The sequence below is a fragment of the Aethalodelphis obliquidens genome, unplaced genomic scaffold (assembly GCF_003676395.1).
Source record: "Aethalodelphis obliquidens isolate GAN/ISIS:26980383/991018 unplaced genomic scaffold, ASM367639v1 scaffold3, whole genome shotgun sequence".
NCBI lineage: Eukaryota > Metazoa > Chordata > Mammalia > Artiodactyla > Delphinidae > Aethalodelphis > Aethalodelphis obliquidens.
Genome location: NW_020837947.1, coordinates 56,517,644 through 56,538,448, shown reverse-complemented (window position 1 = coordinate 56,538,448; position 20,805 = coordinate 56,517,644). Strand labels below are relative to the sequence as shown.

The 20,805-nt window shown below is 34.1% G+C and overlaps 1 protein-coding gene across 4 annotated transcripts in view; it reads right to left on the bottom strand.

Moving 5' to 3' along the window:
• Positions 1-20,805, bottom strand: part of ASCC3 (activating signal cointegrator 1 complex subunit 3) — a 334,732-nt gene that overhangs the window by 254,228 nt on the left and 59,699 nt on the right. For all 4 annotated transcript variants that reach the window (XM_027089736.1, XM_027089749.1, XM_027089725.1 and 1 more), the window contains 4 exons: positions 15,562-15,682; positions 9,487-9,691; positions 8,635-8,776; positions 7,907-8,032 (listed from right to left, as the gene is read on the bottom strand). In XM_027089736.1, the coding sequence (XP_026945537.1) occupies positions 7,907-8,032; positions 8,635-8,776; positions 9,487-9,691; positions 15,562-15,682 (594 nt within the window). The remainder of the gene's footprint in view (positions 1-7,906; positions 8,033-8,634; positions 8,777-9,486; positions 9,692-15,561; positions 15,683-20,805) is intronic.

Genomic DNA, 20,805 nt, shown 5'->3' with positions numbered 1-20,805 from the left:
ACTATTTTCCATCCACAGTTGGTTGAATCCACAAATTCAGAACCCCCAGATATGAAGGGCTGACTGTAATTCCCAATTTCCAGATTTATCTGCTGCTTTTGGTTCAGAAAATAAAATCCACAGATTTTAAAAAAGAAAAATAAAATCCACAGATAAACACTGAAGATTCTGTTAAAACACAGCTTCACGTTCTATTCCATCAGCTTTATGTCTTACTTTATTCTCTAGAGCTGAGTTTCTCCTTTTGGGGAAGATATTTTTATTATAAAAAAATAATCAGAGAGAATTGATAGCTACAGAGATCTACAGAGAGTCTCCCTCAAGTCTTTAGGTGAGTACTAAACAGCACACATATATGAGAAAACTACCCAAGGTACAGGGAAAGAACCATCCGAATGAATTAGAGGAAGCAAATTCAAACCCGACCACACAGCATCTGGAATAGTTCTTGTTCTCACCAGCCACAGCAGCAATCCTCCTAATTAACTGAGAATTAGGTAGAGTACTCAGAAGACTTTGTCTCAGCTGTGGGGCAAAATTAGCCCTGGACTAAAATGCTGTTCTGGTCCACCTAAGAAATTTTAAAAGCAAGACCAGAAATAATCAAACCGATCCAAAGTAACTTAACTATGTCCCAGGGAAAAAAACTCAAGAATATTTATAAGAAAAATATTCAGTACTCAACAAGGTAAAATCACAATCTCTGGGATTCAGTCAAAAAGGATCAAACAAACTAAAAACCAGAAAAAAAATTATCATAAGAAATAAGAAAAACTGATTAAAACCAATCCAGAAATAACATAAATGACAGACTGTTCAAGAAACTAGAGCAAGATTCAGCAGATTACGGCCTGTGGACCAAATCTGCCTGAGGCCTGTTTTCATTTGTTTTGTTTTGTTTTGTACAGCCTATAACCTAAGAATAGTTATTATATTTTGAAAGGGTACCTTAATAAAAAAGCAATAATAAATATGGAACAGAGACTCTATATGGTCCACAAAGCCTAAAATAATTACTGTCTGTTCCTCTACAGAAAAAGTCTTATGACCCCCTAAGCTCTAGAAATGATTGTGTAAGTAGAGACATAAAAGATATTAAAAGAACTCAAATCAAACTTTTAGAGATAAAACTACAATGACTGAGATGAAAAACACACTGGATGGGATTAACAGCACTTTAGACACTGCAGAAGGAAAGAATACTAAATTTGAAGACAAGGCAGTAAAACCTACCCAAAATAAAACATAAAGAAAGAAAAATACAAAACAAAACAAAATTAAAGTTAATAGAACATCATTAAGCTGTGTGACAACTTCAGGAACCCTAATATACCTATGATAAGAGTTCCTGAAAGGAAGGAAGGGGGCAGACAATTTCTGAAAAAATAATGGCTGAAAATTTCCCACATTTGATGAAAACTTTTATAAATCCACAGATCCAAGATGCTTAACCGATGCCAAGCACAAAAAACAAAAACAAAAAAAACCTGAAGAAAACCACACCATGGTAGTGACAGGCAGAGAGTTTTTTCAGCTGCCAGGAGAAGTCAGATATTTGAAGCACACAAGAGGTTCGAGCTAGCCTTTGCTGACTTTGAGGATGGAGTGAGCCACATGCCAAAGAATGTGGGCAGCCTTTAGGAGCTAAGAATAACAGCAAGGAAATGGGGACCTCAGTTCTATAACTGCAAGGAAATAGATTTGGCCAACAACCGGAATGAATCTGAAAGGGAATCCTTCCCCGGAGCTTCCAGGTGAGAGTTCAGTCTAGCCAATACCATGATTTGGGCCTTGTGAAATCCTGAACAGAGAACCCAGTCAAGCCCACCCAAATTGGACCTCTAGAACTCTGAGATAATAAATGGATATTTTAAGTCTCTAGTATTCTGGTAATTTCTTATACAATAACAGAAAACTAATACAAAGTCACATCATAATCAAACTGCCTAAAACCAGTGATACAAAGAAAATCTTAAAAATCAACCTGAAAAAAAAAGACATATTACATAGAGAGGAAGATTAAGAATGAGGGCATGCTTAGCAGACACAATGTAAACAAGAAGGCAATGCAGCTACATCTCTAAGTACTAGAAAAAAAATTGTCCACCTAGAATTCCATAACAAATGAAATATATTTCAAGAACAAAGACAAAAAAAAAAAAGAATACCAGATGGAAATCTGAATCTACCTACACAAAGGCATAAAGGTGCCAGATAGGTGCACGAGTATAAAAACTTTTCCTGGTTATTATTTAGATATCTTAAATGATACCTTTAAAAGACTGTTAAGGCAAAAAGAATAACAATGTATTGTGGAGTTTACAATAGATGTAGAAGGAGTCTACATCTACATGTTTTGTTTGTTCATTTATTTGTTTTAGTGGTAATAAGTGGTGAAAAATCTGACAAACAAATATGGCAGCAAATTTATCAGAACACTCATGGCTTTAATTGCCAGGTGAGGCTATGCATGCATCAAGGGAAATTCAAATTTGTTAAAATGATTAGAAATTTAATTTTTGCCACACTGTTTCCTTCATCATGAAATTTATGAAATCTTCTTTGCTAAGATCCCTATCAGTGTGAAAAACACTGCAAACTCACTTTTCAGTTTTAAACTTTATATTTTGTTACTATTTCTTGATACCACCTCTTAAAAAGGCAGCTAGTGATTCAAGGTCATGTTCTGATGAAACTGATGATATGCTTGACAGTATAATAAGCAGGCTGTGGGATGCTTCAGGGAAAGGCTTTTTATTTGGGCCTATGTCCAGATTTTAGTGACATTTTATCTTGTTCAAATTGATCTCATAAAAAAGATTCACATTCTGAAGTGTTTCTCTGGATGCTTCTTTTAGCTTTCTTGCCTTTGTAAATTGATTGAATCAAACTGTGTCATTAAACTCTTCAGCTTTAGGATGCACTCAGGCTCAGAGAACAAAGTAAAACCAAAGGAAAAGTAACATTTTTTATACTTCTTCTATTTCCCTTTTCCCAAACTTTAAGTCTTGCGATAACCACAAACGTTAATAATTATAATGACTGGTTTCTTTAGTTTCTATCAATTAACTGAAAACTACCCTATGTCTTCATAGAGTGACTTATGTATTTGGAATGACAGAATAGCTGAGGAGCATAAATGAACACAGAAGTAGTTTATTTAATAAATATAATTTCCAAAGAAACAATAAGTCTTTTCATTTTATCCATACTATGATTGCTCTCACAGTGTCAGTTTACATTTATCATTTTAAGCAAACATTTTACCAAAATGTCTTAAGTACTCAACACACTTAAAAGTGTTTTACATATATTAACTCATATAATCATCACAATAAAACTATGAGGTAGGTACTATCATCGCAATTTTACAAGTGAAACACTGGGTCTCAGAGAGAAACTTGCCCCAAGCCTCGCAGCTAGAATGTGGGGAGCCAAGAGTCAAGCTGTCAGCTTGGACTCACAGGCCCTGCGCTTCACCAACACACTGCCTCCCGGACTTAACATGCAGAAACCTTTTCTTTTTCTCCTATTTCTCATCTTAATAAATGATACTGGCACTCGCCCATGTTACCCTGGATGTCATTCCAGTTTCTTCTCTCTGCTTCATCTCCTGTCACTTAAACCAGTCATCAGACGTTACATGTACTAACAGCTAAACTATTCTCCACTGTCCCACTTTCTATATAGGCTCCACTTTCTTCATTCAGGCACATAGCATTTCTCCCTTGAACTACTGCAGCAGTTCTACCCTCAATCATCAGCTTTTTATTGCAACCACAGTAATTCTGGAAGTGAAAATACTTGATCATTTACTTTTATTTTTAAGAAGTAGCATTTCCTACAATATTGAGTCTAAACCTACTATGGTTTTCAAAGCCCTTCGTGTGCACTATTAAGTCTCTTTTAAACTAATTTGCTGCCACTCTCCACATGTAGCTTACATGCTAATAATACTGAAATACTTGTTTACAAAAGGTCACAAACTGTTTCATGGAGCATCCTTCATCTACACCCCCCATCCTCTTTGTCTATCTGGCAAAATCCTGTGCCCTCATTCACCTTCATGATGGCTTCTTCTGTGAACTTAGTCTGCCTTCTCTGTGCCGCCATAGAAATTTGTACAACATACCCTACTGTATTAGTTATTTCTATGGAAATGGTGTGGGGCAGATACACTACACAGAATAACTTAAGATCAGGGATAATACCCTATTCATCATTTCCCCCAGAACCCAGCCTGTAAGCATGGAATTCAATAACCTGGGGTCACAGAAAATCTCAAATTTTCTACATTCAGACTTCATAGGACTCAACTTTCTTAACTTCTCAAATGAAACATTATATGCATCTTTTATATTACCTTTCCAAACTAAACAGTATATTTGGATCAGTATTTCAATTCTGCTGAATAACACTCTATTGGCTATTTAAAAAATATAACTCCCAACTGTGGAAATAGATAGCAGTCAACTTACTTAACACCAACAAAAAAGCAAACCTCACTCTTTCACCAAAATATCAAAGACATAATTCCATCTGCTTAGCATCTTTCTCCTTCTCCTTTTTAAGGTAATAACAGCACTCATGTTTCTTTGGTAAGCTCCTCCTTGACTCTTGATGGCATCCCAGGGGTTTTCTGTGGGGAAAACCCTCTTGCTTTTAGAATTAGAGGAGAGGGAAGCAGATATGCTTGGAGTTGCCGTCCTATGTTCTTCCCTGATTATATGGAGAAAGCATATCTGGGAGTTGGGATGAAAAGAACCAGAGAAATAAAAGGATGGGGAGAAGGGGTAAAAGAGAGAGAGGAGGAGATAAGGGGGAAAGGAAAGAGAAGAAAAGGAAATAAAGAGATGGAGAAAGAGAACGACGAAGACAGAGGAAAAGATCTGATGACATCATGTGAACCTATATATCCATCTGGACACATAGGCAGCTTTACTCCTGCACATTCTGGTTGGAAAAGCCAACATTCTGCCTTCATTGCTAAAACTTGATTTCAGTTTCGTTTCTCTAACTTCCAACTGAGTGAGTTCTAATACAGAAATCCATCAATTTTTTTTTTTTAGATTATTCCCTCTCCAAGAAAGTATAAAACCTATTTAACAGTATTAACAGAAAATTTGCACATCATTTTAGAATTTTAAAATTCTCATTATCTTTTTAATCAAATTATAGAAGTAATTTAAGTAGAGAGGACAAATTTATCTGATGCGACATTCAGTCAGTGGGAGGACATAAAACTGTTTTATCTATAGTTCCATAGGACTGTCAGGAATGGCATGCAATTATGATCTTAGTGAAAAGAGAAAGATACCATATTCAAGAGCACTTTTCCTGATACAGAAACATCCTATGATTTTAAAGATTTTATGCCTTGCATAAAAAAGATCCAAACCAACAGAAGCATCTAACTAAATTCACATTCTGTTAACATCTATATTTTTCTCCTGAGCTCTATATTAATATCCATGGTTAACGACATCTGGTGGGATCATTATCTACATTGCTAACACGGCAAACAGTTTACTTATGTACTTATAATGACACATTGCATTTGAATGTATTATTCCCCAATTACTGCCCCTTATGAACGTGCAAATTTAAACCACAGTGAGAACTCTCTACACGCTATCAGAATGGTTAAAATAAAAATATAAATAATATATAAAAATATGAATTAAAATGGTTAAAATAAAAATTAAAAATAGTGATATCACCAAATGCTGGCAAATATGTAGAGAAACTAGATAATCCTCGATTGCTGATGGGCATATAAAATGCTACTCTAGAAAAAAACTGTGATAGTTTCTTAGAAAACTAAACACACAACTACAATATGACCGAGTAATTGCACTCTTGGGCATTTATCCCAGAGAAATGAAAACTTATGTTCACACAAAAACCTGTACAACAATGTCTAGAGCAGCTTTAACCATGTTATAGATGCAATTATGTCCCCCCCAAGTTTCATAAATTACAGCCCTAACTCCCAAAGTGACCATATTTGGAGACAGGACCTTCAGGGAAGTAACTAAGGTTATATGAGGTCATCTGAATGGGGCCCTAATCCGATAGAGCTGGTGTCCTTATAAGAAGCGGAAGAGAAACCAGAGGTCTCTCTGTGTACACACACAGAGAAGAGGCCACGGGGACACAGAGAGAAAACGCCTGCCTGCAATCCAGGAAAAGAGTCCTCACCAGAAAACGTATCTGTTGGCACCTTGATCTGGGACTTCTAGCCTCCAGGACTGCGAAACAATAAATGTCTGTTGTTTAAGCCAACTAGGCTGTGGTTACGGCAGCCCAAACAGACTCATAAAATTCGTAACAGCCAAAAACTGTAAATAACACAGATGTCCTTCAACAGGTTAACAGCTGAACTGTGGTCATCCATATCATGTGTGGCAGGGAGAATAATGATCCCCAATGATGTTCACATCCTAATCCATGGAACCTACAAGTGTATTAGGTTACATGGCAAAGAGACATTAAGGCTGCAGATGGAATTAACCCATTCAGAAATCTCTTTTACTCCTATAATCTAAATTAAAGTGAACAAAGTATTTATTTGAAATAAGTATGAAAAAAACTAAGAAGCCTGGCTCGTTCATTACATAGACAATGCATGTCAATGATGCTTTTATATGAAAAAATGTTAATATTTAATTAACATATATAAAATTAAATAAATCTTCATGATGATAATCCTTTTAATGATTGGTAAGGTTTAACAAGAATTATATACATAATTATTTAATCCTATAGGCTCTCAGTCCTGGCTGCATTTCAGAATCAACTACAGAGCTCTAAAAATCATATTCAAAATATAGATATGTGGGCCCCTCCCAAGAGATTATGATGTAACAGGGACCGAGGCATCTGGATTTTGAAAAAGTTCTACAGATAATTCTGATGCACAGGATGAAACCCATTAATATAAGATTTAATTATAATTTTAGTCTATTATAAAAACTTATTGCAGGAAACAACTTAAAATTGTAATAATAACAAATTGGTTTAAAACTAATAAAGACATAAAATGGAATACTGTATAGTGATTTAAAATGATGCTGTAGAAATATGTCTACTGACATAGAAAGATGTATATAAGTATATATACAAACAGAACAAAATGTGTCATATAATTCTATTTTTGTAAAAACAAAACAAACATGCACACACATGTATAGAATGGAGTCAATTTTGGTTGGCTGTAGTTATTCTTTTTGCTGCTCCTTTTGCTTGCCTATATTATTTGATATTTCTGAATGACTTCATATGAAATATACATATGAAAATAAAGCAACTCCATTTTGCTGATGAAAAGGTTAACCTTAAATAATGTATATACTTTAAACTAAATGAAGAAATATTTTACTTTGAGATAAAGCAAATATGGCAGAATTTTAACAAATGGTGAATCAAGACAAAAGGGTATAAGAATAGTACTATTCATGCATCTTTTCCATAGGACTGAAATTATTCAAAATTTAAAAGCTGAGGGAAAGTTAATTAAATAGTTTGGAATTTGGTCCTGGCCCCAAATAATATTCTATTTTATCATAGGTTGAACATTTGACCTATCAATACATGAATCCTTTAAAACAGTTTACTTAAGTCAGCTTATGTAGGTTAAATGAAATATTAGCTAAAATAACCAAAATAAACATAAAATTATAGAAATACATACACAAAATATACATAAATATGTTCAATGTGTAAAGAAATATATGTATATATGTGTTTTTTTTAATTTAAACTCCCCTACTTCATTAGTAACCAACTGCATGTATCTCTTTACTGTATTAATCAACTAACTTTTAAAAATAATTTTTCCAATACGAATGCATTCAAAAACATAACAAGCATCAAAAATATCGACTTTATAAAATGATAATCTTACCTCATCTAAGTCTTGGATATAAACTGGTTTTTCCTCAAACCCAACTGGCATTGGTTCACTATAAGGAATCTTTACTTCTTCATATATCTTGTTGTTCTCTCTTTGGATTCCTTCTGGTAAAATCATCTATAAACATCAAAAATTAAAATCCAATAATAATACAAAACAGAACAATTACTTTGGTAAAGATTCTTTAAGTAAAGAGAGAAAAAAGAACACTATTTGTTTTATGACATAGCACTGGTAAATAAATTTAGCTAATTTAAAGGAAAACAAGAAAAAACAACACAAAAACAAACAAAAAAACCACACACACAAAGCATTCATGAATCAGATATCTCATATAACACACGAACCATATTATGTTGATGAATTTTAAGTGTACATTAATTAGATGGTATTCTTGAAGACAAATGTAGTCATGTAGCCAGGTTAAAATGTGCAATACACAGTGTAAAGTTTAGGCAAAAAGTGATGCAACTGCTAAAACTCAAAAACACAAGATGCATAAATAATGAAAGGGAGGAGAACAAATATGTTTTGAAAACCTACCATGCGCTAAGAATTTTACATAAACTGCACTATCTCATTTTCCTCAATATTTAAAAATACAATTTAGCATAGAAGAGTCAACTAGTACTAGAATCACAAAAGAAACAGGGACAATCAATGTGTCATTTCCTCAGAACAAACATGTTATCCAAAAGTGGTCATATACCAATGCATACCTTTGCACCAGCAATGAATGCAGATGTTCTCATGGCTTCAGCCTGGGAATCATAAACATGTGGATAACGTATTTTCTCAACATCCATGTCTCTCTGCCTGCTCAGAATTGGAACGTTTCTAGCGTTCATAAGTGCTTGCTCTCTGTAAATACAAAAATAATAGGCTAAATCTGTAATTTTTATCTTGCAAAGGAAAGCATATACTAAAACAAAGTCATTATAATAACTATTTCACGCAGCCTTCCACTATAAAAGTGAAGAAATTAAACTACACAAAGGAAGTTATTAGCAATCCTGAAATTTTCTGTGTAACCATATAAGCATCAACACATTTTCAGGTACTATTTTTAGATAACATCATCTGATAAGTTTGACTTAATGTTTTTTTATTTATAATTTTCTTTGTCACAATCCAAAGATATTTAACAAAGTGTAAAATCCTTTTTTTAAATGGGTTTCAATATTTAAACGCCATGTATAATAATGCCTTTATTTCATTTTTCTCCTTTCTACTTCTTGATAACAAAATGGGAAAATGTATTCAATAAGGTAGGAAAGAAAAAAGTCTCAAAATAAATTTGTGTACGCTTCATAAAGTTTAACCTAGTGGTATATGCACAGCACCAAAATCTCTCACCTACGTTGATGCAACCAAGAATATTCTAATTAAGCGGATCACTGATTTTTTATCCCAGAAAATTAGGTTTTCATACAACAAAATTCTATTCTTGTAAGAAAACATGACTAGAAATAAGAATCATCTAATTTGTTAAAACTAAACTAAATAATGATAATGATACATTAAAGTAGCAATTACAACACAAGCATTTTTCAGCTTCTGGCTTTTATTACCTGTGTATCCGCAGTTCCTTAGGATCAAAGCACAGGAGTCCTTCTGCAATTTCTCCATCTTCTCCAGCCTTTTTTTCTCGTCTGGCAATTCTTTTCTCTTCCCGGCGATACTGTTTCATTAACTGCTTCTCTTGTTCAGACTGAATAGTGACTTGACAACCGTAATTAGGTTTAGCATTTTCTCCTAAAATTTTTTTGCAATTGTCTGCAAAGCAAATTTAAGATCATATTTTACAAGCTTAACCTTTAGGAAAACCATTGTTTTCCTTCTCACCAAAACATAAGATAGCACAATGCTCTAAGAATTCTTTTTTTTTTTAACTGACACATTCAATTATATGTTTTAAGGAGAGTTTTTCTAAATCACAATTTCTAAATGGTATACTGGTTTTGGAAAAGTCAGCAGATATTTTCTTCTTACAGACTAAATAGTTTAATGTTATAAATTCTTGGATATAACGTCAGAAACCTAAAACTTCTATTTCACAATTTTGAAATCTGTTTATATAATTTCAATAAATATAATTATCAATACTAATTAGCACTTACTGTTAACATAATAATAAAATAAAGATATTCTTTACATATATGATACTTTTCCCTATGTAATAGGCCTTACTCTGTTAAATTGTCTATATGTCACTACTAATTTATACATGAAATAAAATAAAACTAAAATACAGCTCAGGATATATTTAGAAGATGACTAAAGCAAATAAAGAAACAGTATGATCCACCTTTTCATGGAAATGTAGGTTTTTTAACCGTTTTTTAAATTGAATTATAGTTAATTTATACTGTGTTAATTTCAGATGTACAGCAAAGTGATTCAGCTACATATATATATATTCTTTTTCAAATTCTTTTCCATTTTAGGTTATTACAAGATAGTGAATATAGTTCCCTGTGCTATACAGTAGGTCCTTGTTATTTATCTATTTTATATATAGTAGTGTGTATATGTTAATCCCAAACTCCTAATTTATCTCCCTTCCCCATCCCCTTTGGTAAACGTAAGTTTGTTTCTATGTGAGCCTACTTCTGTTTTGCAAATAAGTTCATTTGTATCTCTTTTTTAGATTTCACATATAAGTGATATGATATTTGTCTTTCTCTGTCTGACTTACTTCACGTAATATAATAATCTCTAGGTCCACAAAATGTTCATTGCAGCTCTATTTACAATAGCCCAGAGATGGAAACAACCTAAGTGTCCATCATCAGATGAATGGATAAAGAAGATGTGGCAAATATATACAATGGAATATTACTCAGCCATAAAAAGAAACGAAATTGAGCTATTTGTAATGAGGTGGATAGACCTAGAGTCTGTCATACAGAGTGAAGTAAGTCAGAAAGAGAGAGACAAATACCGTATGCTAACACATATATATGGAATTTAAGAAAAAAAAAACTGTCATGAAGAACCTAGGGGTAAGACAGGAATAAAGACACAGACCTACTAGAGAATGGACTTGAGGATATGAGGAGGGGGAAGGGTAAGCTGTGACAAAGCGAGAGAGAGGCATGGACATATATACACTACCAGACGTAAGGTAGATAGCTAGTGGGAAGCAGCCGCATAGCACAGGGAGATCAGCTCGGTGCTTTGTCACCGCCTGGAGGGGTGGGATAGGGAGGGTGGGAGGGAGGGAGACACAAGAGGGAAGAGATATGGGAACATATGTATATGTATAACTGATTAACTTTGTTATAAAGCAGAAACTAACACACCATTGTAAAGCAATTATACTCCAATAGAGATGTTAAAAAAAAATAAATAATCTCTAGGTCCATCCATGTTGAGGCAAATGGGATTATATCATTCTTTTCTAAAGTGGAGTAATATTCCATTGCATACATATACCACATCTTCTTTATCCACTCATTTGTCAATGGACACTTCGGTTGCTTCCATGTCTTGGCTATTGTAAATAGTGCTGCTATGAACACTGGGGTGCGTGTGTCCCTTCAAATTAGAGTTTTCTCCAGATATATGCCCAGGAGTGGGATTGCAGGATCATATGGTCAATCTATTTTCAGTTTGGTTTTTCTTTTCTTGTTTTTTGGTCACGCCACATAGCTTGTGGGATCTTAGTTCCCTGACCAGGGATCGAACACAGGCCCCTGCAATGGAAGTGCAGAGTCCTAACCAGCAGACCACCAGGGAATTCCCTATTTTTAGTTTATTAAAGGAACCTCCATATTAGTACATGACTCTTTTTGAATTATGGTTTTCTCAGGGTATATGCCCAGTAGTGGGATTGCTGGGTCGTATGGTAGTTCTATTTTTAGTTTTTTAAGGAACCTCCACACTGTTCTCCATAGTGGCTGTATCAATTTACATTCCCACCAAAGGCGCAAGAGGGTTCGCTTTTCTCCACATCCTCTCCAGAATTTATTATGTGTAGACTTTTAAACAATGGCCATTCTGACTGGTGTGAGGTGATACCTCATTGTAGTTTTGATTTGGGAAATGCAGTTTTTTTAAAAATGGAAGAAGTCTAGAACCACTAAGAGGAATCAGGTCAATCAAAGCTCAGTGTTTACAAGGTACAATTTAAACCTGTGGTTGGTCAACTCAATATACAGGAAAAATTTTCTTCCAACAGGATTACTTTCTGTGTTTAATTCAATCTTTCCAAGTAGTAGTATCTTGGCTCACTGCAGACCTAAAAGAACTGATAGGAATGTCACTGAAAGCAAACCAAGTCAATACTGTTACTGTGTTAAGGACCTACTAGGTGCCAGGCACTGCTGCTAGGCTAGGAAGACAATGAAGAATGGAATTGGTCCATACTCTGAAGGAGCACAGTGCAAGTTATTTTATCAAGTTCCAAGATCCAATACAGAACAAGGAAGGAATTAAGCTTAGCATCAAGAGGGGGAAATTAGCTTTCTAAGTCAAATCTTCACAATTCTCAGACATTTGTCACTATCTCATTACATTATTTTGAATAAGTCATTTTAACTCTCAATCACATGAAATAACCCCTCCGTATAATGGCTCTATAAGTCGCAAAAAGGAAAGTGAGAAATAAAGATTACATCTCAAAATTATGAAATAAGATATAATCCCATCTATATTAGAACTACATTTTAGAGCTCAAAAGTATTTTTCTAAGTAAGTCTTATATGTTTTACTTTATAAATAAATCTTACATACTATTATAATGATTGAATTTATAACCAACTAACTCTCAGTGTTAGAGAAAGAAAGCAACATACTGGCATTTTTCAAATGTACTCTGAACTATGAAAAAAATTAACCTGCTTTCAAAGTCACACATTCAATGACAGAGATATTAAGCAGGATTTTTTAAAATGTGAATAATGCCATGTACTTATTACTATAAATGAATGTTAAATATTTTGTACGTGAAACTAAATACTTTGGGTGACATACTATATTTTATGCTAATGACATTAACATTTTAAACAAGTGTGACAGTAACAAAATACTACTGGACACATTTGTGATCATCAAAATAAGGAAATTAAAATTATAAGAAGAAAATATGTCTACTTCATTGATAGCTTTATAAGGCCTCAATCAGAATATATTGAAATTCCATAAGATTGAACATAATAGGTGATTTTAAAAATCAAGTTATAAAGCACAAATGCTTAAGTGCATGATTCTCCTTGTTGGGTTTAGTTAACTGTAGAGATTGACAAGAAGAAATGAAACGAATAAGCTTAACAGCAATTCTAAAACAAAATTTTACTGAAGAACATGTACAGCTTGTATCCTTTTAAAATGTTATTATGACAGAAAAAGTCTTGTATAACTACTCAAAACACTGTCATTTGACAGCATGAGCTAACTTAATTTTTATTTTATGATACACCTCGTACTAAACATTCTCTACAACCATCCCCAAAACAGAATTTAACTCACAACTATCCTCAATTTAGCAGTGAGTACACAATACCCAGCCACTTCTCACCTACCTTACATTTCCTGGTTATAAGAACAGATATAAAGTAGGGTGGATGTATATATATCTGGATAAAAGGATTCAAAGAAAATCAGTATGAAAGCTAGAAAATGCTAAATGGCAGGAAGCTATTGCTCTCTAAGACCATGATTTTGTGGAACAGAGAAAAGAGCAGGATGCAGCTGTCTTACTAAGGTAGCTTAATAGAGAATACAAATACAATTTGGTATTTTTAAGAGAATTTTGAAGGATCGTTAACATAAAATTTATATCAAAAGATATAAATGGATGAGAACAGTGATAAAGTAACAGAGTCTAATGATTCTTTTCTTCAAGAATATTTCTTTCTCCCTCCCCCCCAAAATAAGGAAAATCATCTTTAATGAAGATACACAAAAAACCTAATATGCTCATTTGTCAGCTCTTCTTTTACCACAGTCCTTAGAAGAAGTTTGTTTAAATGTCCCCAATTTTCTATGGTATAATTATTATTCTTAAATAGTAGCAACATTAGTAACAATCTAGCATAGACTAAAAGAGTAAAAGCTGATTGAGAAGAGTAGAAAATATTTCAGGGCAGACTGATGGTTCAAATATTTTTTAATAATTCAAATTTAATATTTGGTTTTAGGTTAAAAAGTGTGTTGCTTCTTAAAGTTATCCTAGTAGAATAAAGTTTGTGTATAAATGTTAAACAAAAATGGACATAATGAAACTACAAAACATTAACATCATCCACAGCTTTCTTAAAAAAATATGTGAAGCTGAACTCATTTTGAACTTTTCGTTAATAAATTAGCACTAATAAAAGGTGGAATCAGTACGTATCAGCACTTAAAAGGCTGACAAAATGAACATCAAATCCTCAGAAATTACATCGCAAGGCCAGATATTTAAATTCATTCCTTTTCTTCTGGCAGATACACATTTTAAATGCTCCTAAGTTCTGCTGGCTTATTGCAATGTCTGATTAAGCACTGTTTAACAGGTGAAAGTCCTCTTACAGCAAGGTAGTTTATAAGTGTTCAATATACTTAAAGAACCAAGAGACTTGCAGAAAGACGAAGTGGCTAAACTCCAATCTTCAAAGTTTCTAGAAATCTCAAAGTAACTCCAAGGCAACTATCAGTAATCAAAGTGTAGGATAAAGAAAACCCATAAGAAATTCTGGATTTAAATTAAGGCTCTTTTTGTAATTTCCTTTCAGTGCCACACTCATAAGGAAAAGGTGACGTCACTTACATAAAAGAAGGGTAAATGTTGACTAGTTTGAAGAAGGGGGTCTAATTTCTTATGCCCATGCACTTTTTAAAAATTCCAAGCTATTTATAAAGCTGGCAAAGACATTTGGGTAAAGGTAAGAAACTCAGTTTTCCTACTTACCACCTAAAACCTGAGTTTGGCATCAGTTGTCTCATAGTAAGTCAGGCTTTTAAAAAAAAAAAAAATTTTAGCTTGCTTGACAACTCTTTCTAATTCTTCTGGGGTTTTCAAACATATGTAATACATAGCTATGTGTATGTTCAACTTGCTGGGTGTGATAACTGTATTTCAGGTAAGCAGGAGACTCTTATTGTATGTTGAAATTTTGTATCTGAAGTATTATAATGTCTGCAACTTCTAGTCATTGTTCAGCAAAAATTTTAAATGTGCATATGTGTGTGCCCATGTGTGCATATGCCTGTGTGTGTGTGTGTGTGTGTGTGTGTAGAGAATGATAATGGGGGGGTGGAAGCAAAATGTTAGTGATGGTGAATCTACATGAAGAGTACGTGAGTATTCATTACACTATCCTTGCACCACTACTAAGGTCTGAAAGTTTTCAAAATAAAAGTGGTTATAAATTATAACTCTACTTGACCCACTCGAAGCACTGTATGTATTTCCTTAAAATTCTTTTTTGTATTTCCAAATCTTCTGCTATACCTAAACATAAACAGAATCTCTGACATAATACCCTATTTAGGGCATTGACACTTGTTTCATAATCTGCCACACCTAAAATCTACTTAAGAGAATGGTATCAGTAAGCTACATAATCAACCAAAGAATATTAAAAGTATAATTGTATTAAATAGACTGCTAAACAATGAATTTTTCCTTTAAAATAGAATTACCACTGAACACTTCTTACCTTGAAGAGCTTGCAACTTATGATCATTTGAAGAATTAAGAAATCTGTCCACAATCGTAATTCTGTTCTGGAGGAGTTTCTCAATAAGTTCAAGTCCATCAGGTCCCAGCAGTTCAAACAGCTTATAAGAGGAAAATCAAAACAAACTGTTACCTCAAAATTAATTATTTTTTCAAGTTATTAACACCCTATTCAACACAGCTATGAAGCTAAACTAACACAGAAGAAACTAAAAAGTATTTAGAAAAGAATCATAAGAAAATAATAACTTAGGAAAGTTACATTGCTTCACATTGCTAAGGAGCTTTCGGCTTCATAAGACTATCTGCAATTATACAATTAAAGAGCACGATCCAACTGTTAAAATAATTATGATTTATATATAAAACTCTAAATCACAGAATAAAAAATTCTGACACTTGTTTTTTTCTTGGTATAACCAAGTGAAATTCTAAAATTAATTTGCTTTTTAACATACCATTCTGGTTTTCCCAAATAGAGTGCAGAGTACCATTTTTCTTACAACTTACTAATAAGAGCTATCATTTTAGAGTTAAAAATCATTAGCATGTTTTAATAAATCATGACATGCCAAATTTTTAGTGCTTAAAAAGCAATTAATTGTATTTTTCTGTTAAAGTGTATTGTTATTATTTTATTATTGCTTAATTAGTAAGTATCAATAATTTTCAATGCTTAATATATGTGAAATCTGAAACACAGTACTGCAAGTGCTTTCTGTAACTTTATTAAAAGTTTTTATGCATATTCTACTCTCCTATGCAGAGTGATTGCCAAAGATTAAGTTGATTCCAGAGTCACAGAACCAGTTTTAGGATTCAGAGACTTTCAATTATATAACTGTATGAAATAACTGTGCCAGAAAGCCTTTAGATTTCCTCATATATGGTTTGGGGGTATATATACATTTCCTGTCCAGAAATGTTATACTTTAATTCTACATGTGAAGATTTTATATTAAACAAATTCTAACTGCTCTTAGAGAATCCACACAAATAAAAATATCATTAAAAGTAGGAATTTTATGTTGAGTATATATAAGGCAGTAAATATTTAGTAAATATTTTCCTTTTGCTGTTCATTTTACTGACACTATCTAAACAGAAGGCCACCTGTCTCCCACCCTGTCCCCAAATGTGGACAGGCCTTATCTTTGGGCAAAACATCAAGGAAAATACTGGTGATCCAATCACTCTCACTCTGGCTGATAGGGCAGTGATTCCACACAAGGAGAGGCAAGCCTAGAATTTAGGCTACAGCCTACCCCTTCCATCAAGTACTCAGATTCGAAAGCAGGGGTGTCACTCAGAAAGAAGCCTTCCATTGTCCCCACTCCTAGCTCCAGAGTTCTGCCTCAGAAATCTTGCCTGAGGGTAGAACCAAGCCATAAAACAGAAAGATACCAATCTCTTCCAAAGAAATAGACCACATCTGCAACCAGGCCATGAAGTTGAAGCCAAAGGGCTATCTCAGAAAGAGTAGAGGTTGTGGTGAACCACAATTAGGAGAAGATTCACAGATTCAACAACTAAGTTACAAGAGAGAACTGAGGGGAGAGACAACTGGGACGACCCACTTGGGGTGAGACTATATATCAACACCGACCTTTGGAATTACTCCTTCAAAGGGGTCACAAATTTACTGGATTAGTTTATGGAGGAATTTATGTCCCAGGGGCATTTTTGTAAACATCAGAATGGTCAGCTGGGAATTACTAAAGATCACATGTGGGTTCAAGTCCCGATCTGAACAGCTGAATGGAGTCAAGGGAAGCGTAGAAAAGGGTTGTTTGTGCTAACACTACCTTCATCCCAAAGTGACTATGGGTGTACTCACAGGTGCGGCTCCCTGGGGAACCGACATCAGAAGCTCAACACTGTGGAGTGAGGGTAGAAGGAACTGTTTGCACTAAAATAATCCAGCAGGTCACTAAACAAATAAACAAGCAAATGACAGTAACAAGCCCTGGAGGTGGTAGACTAGATGAAATGGACAAATTCCTAGAAAGACACAAGCTACCAAAAGTAACCCGAGACAGGCAACCTGAATAGACCTAAAACAAGTGAAAGATTAAATTAATAATCAAAAAACATCCACAAAGAAAAGTCCAGGCAGGTCCAGATGGCTTCAATGATGAATTCTACAAAGCATTTTAAGTTAAAACCAATTCCTCACAAACATTTCCAAAAACAAGAGGAAAGAATATTTCACAACTCATTTTATGAGGTCAATATTACTCTGACCCCACAACCAGACAAATAAATACGTCATAAGAAAACTAAAGACCAGTACTTCTTAGGAATATGGACACAAAATTCCTCAGTGAAATACAAGCAAACCAGATCAAATCCAGCAATTTATAAAAAGAATTATATACCATGACAATGTGAGATTTATGTCAGGAATATCAGGTTAGTTCAACATAAGACAATCAATTTATATATTATAGCAACAGAATAAAAAGCAAAAATCACAAGATCAGCTCAACAGATGCAGAAGAACCATTTGATAAAACCCAACATCCTTTCATGGTAAAAACATTCAACAAGTTAGGACTAGAAAGGAACTTCTAATACCTGATAAAGGGCATCTATGAAAATCCCACAGTTAACATCATACTTAATGGTGAAACACTGGATTAGTTTCCCACTAAGAACAGAAACAAGACAAAAACATGTGCATTTGTGACTTCTACTGAACATTATACTGGAGGTTCAAGTCAGGGTAATTAGGTAAGAAAAAAGAAATAAAAAGCAACCAGATTGAAAATTAAGAGGTAAAACTATTTCTATTTAAAGATCACTATGATCTTCTATGTGTAAAATACTAAAGAATGCACTAAAATACTATTAGAACTAATAAATAAGTAAAGTTTTCAAAAAGTGAGCCAAGACCATTCAGTTAGGAAAGATCAGTCTTTTCAATAAATGATGGGACAACTGGCTAGCCACATGAAATAAACTGAAGTTGGACCATTATACCATATACAAAAATTAAACCGAAATGGATCAGTGATCTACATTTAACATATAAACTTAAAACTCTTTACAGAAGTAAGTTTAATGGGCTCAGATTTGGTAAGAGATTCTTAAATATGACACCAACAGCATGAGCAACAAAAGAAAACACAGATAATTTGGACTTCATCAAAATAAGAAACATCTGTTTCAAAGGACACCATCAAGAAAGTGAATAAAACAACTCACAGAATGGGAGAAAATATTTGCAAATCATATATCTGTTAAAGGACTTGTATCCAGAATATATAAAGAATTCTTACTAATAATAAAAAGACAACCAATGAAAAAAATGAGCAAAGGATCTGAATTTATCCAAGGAAAATATATAAATGGCCAATAAGCACGTGAAAAGATGCTCAGCATCATTAGTCATCAAAGAAATGCAAAGAAGAACCACTGGAACAACTATTTTTTTAATGGAAAATAGTAAGTGTTGGCAAGGATGTGGAGAAAACTGGAATTCTCATACAGTGCAGGAATACAAAGTTGTGTAGCCATTGTGAAAAACAGTTTTCTGGTTCCTCAGTAAGTTAAACACAGAATTACAATATGACCCAGCAATTCCATTCCTAGGTATATACCCAGAAGAATTTAAAACATGTGTCCAAACAAAAACTTACACACAAACAGGGCTATTAACACAGCCAAAAGGTAGAAACAACCCAAATGTCCATTAACTCATGCATGGATAAACAAAATGTGGTATACATCCACAGCACAGAATATTACTAAGCCATAAAAATGAATTAAGTAGGGCTTCCCTGGTGGCATAGTGGTTGAGAATCCACCTGCCAATGCAGGGGACACGGGTTCGAACCCTGGTCAGGGAAGATCCCACATGCGGCGGAGCAACTAAGCCTGTACGCCACAACTACTGAGTCTGTGCTCTAGAGCCTGTGGGCCACAACTACTGAGCCCGTGTGCTGCAACTACTGAAGCCCGTGCACCTAGAGCCCATGCTCCGCAGCAAGAGAAGCCAGAGCAATGAGAAGCCCACACACTGCAACAAAGAGTAGCCCCTGCCCGCCGCAACTAGAGAAAGCCCGCACGCAGCAACGAAGACCCAACACAGACAAAAATAAATTAATTAATTTATTTTTTTAAAAAAAGGAATGAAGTAGTGTACAACATGGATGAACCTTCAAAACATTTTGCTAAGTGAAAGAAGCCAGTCACAGAAGGCCACGCATTATGATTCCATTTATATGAAATGTCCTAAATAAGGAAATTTCTAGAGACAGAAAGTAGGCTAGTGGTTGTTTAGGGCTTGGGGGTTGGGAGAAGGGGGCGGGGGAGTAGGGGAATACTAGCTAAAGGCTTAGGATTTCTTTTTGAGGTTTTGTAAATGCTGTAAAATTGACTGTGGTGATGGTTGCACATATCTATGAATACACTAAAAAACACTGCTTTATAACATTTTAAGTGGGTGAACTGTACGGTATGTGAACTATATATCAATGAAGCTATTTTTTAAAATTATGAACCAAAATGACTTAAGATATTAAAAGTAACCAATAAACTGTTGAGGGTTGAAAAATAAAGATTAAATACAATTTTCCGGATAAGCATTTTAAGTGAGTGTTTTGAATTGCTTTTAGACACAAGTTCCATGCTTAAGGTAAGGGTGATATTAAAGAATAAGCAAATTCAAAAAAGATAAATGTAATACATACCTACAAAGATACCTTCTCCCCCCATATTGCAAACAAATTGTAGTAGCAAATGCTCTCTACATACAGTATGAAATGTCTTTTATATGCTATCAACCTTCAAAGAACATGTTAATTCTTAAATTGAGACCATTTCCTCCATAAGAATGTGATTTATTGTGGCAGCTACCCTTGCATATTTGAAATATAATGTTGACATATGATAAATTAGAGATTCAGAAATTTTTAGTCCAACATAATTTTAGGAAACCACCAATGTATCTGGAAGATAACTTCTAGATAAAACATCTCAGATATAGAATCACAGCACAAAGAGCATGTTATTTCTTAAAAATAATACACCTAAGACCTAGCAAAAGAGACAAGAAGGCTGTTTTGCTCTGAATAGCAGGACTTCCATAACACAAAATGAAGAATCCCCAGCAGAATTCTGAGATCAGCTGCCATCAGATTTAAAGCAATCCCAAGTTACGCTTTCCCTAACATTTGTCATTTTCATCTACACTGAGAGCAGGTGCAGTTCTCATTCAAGA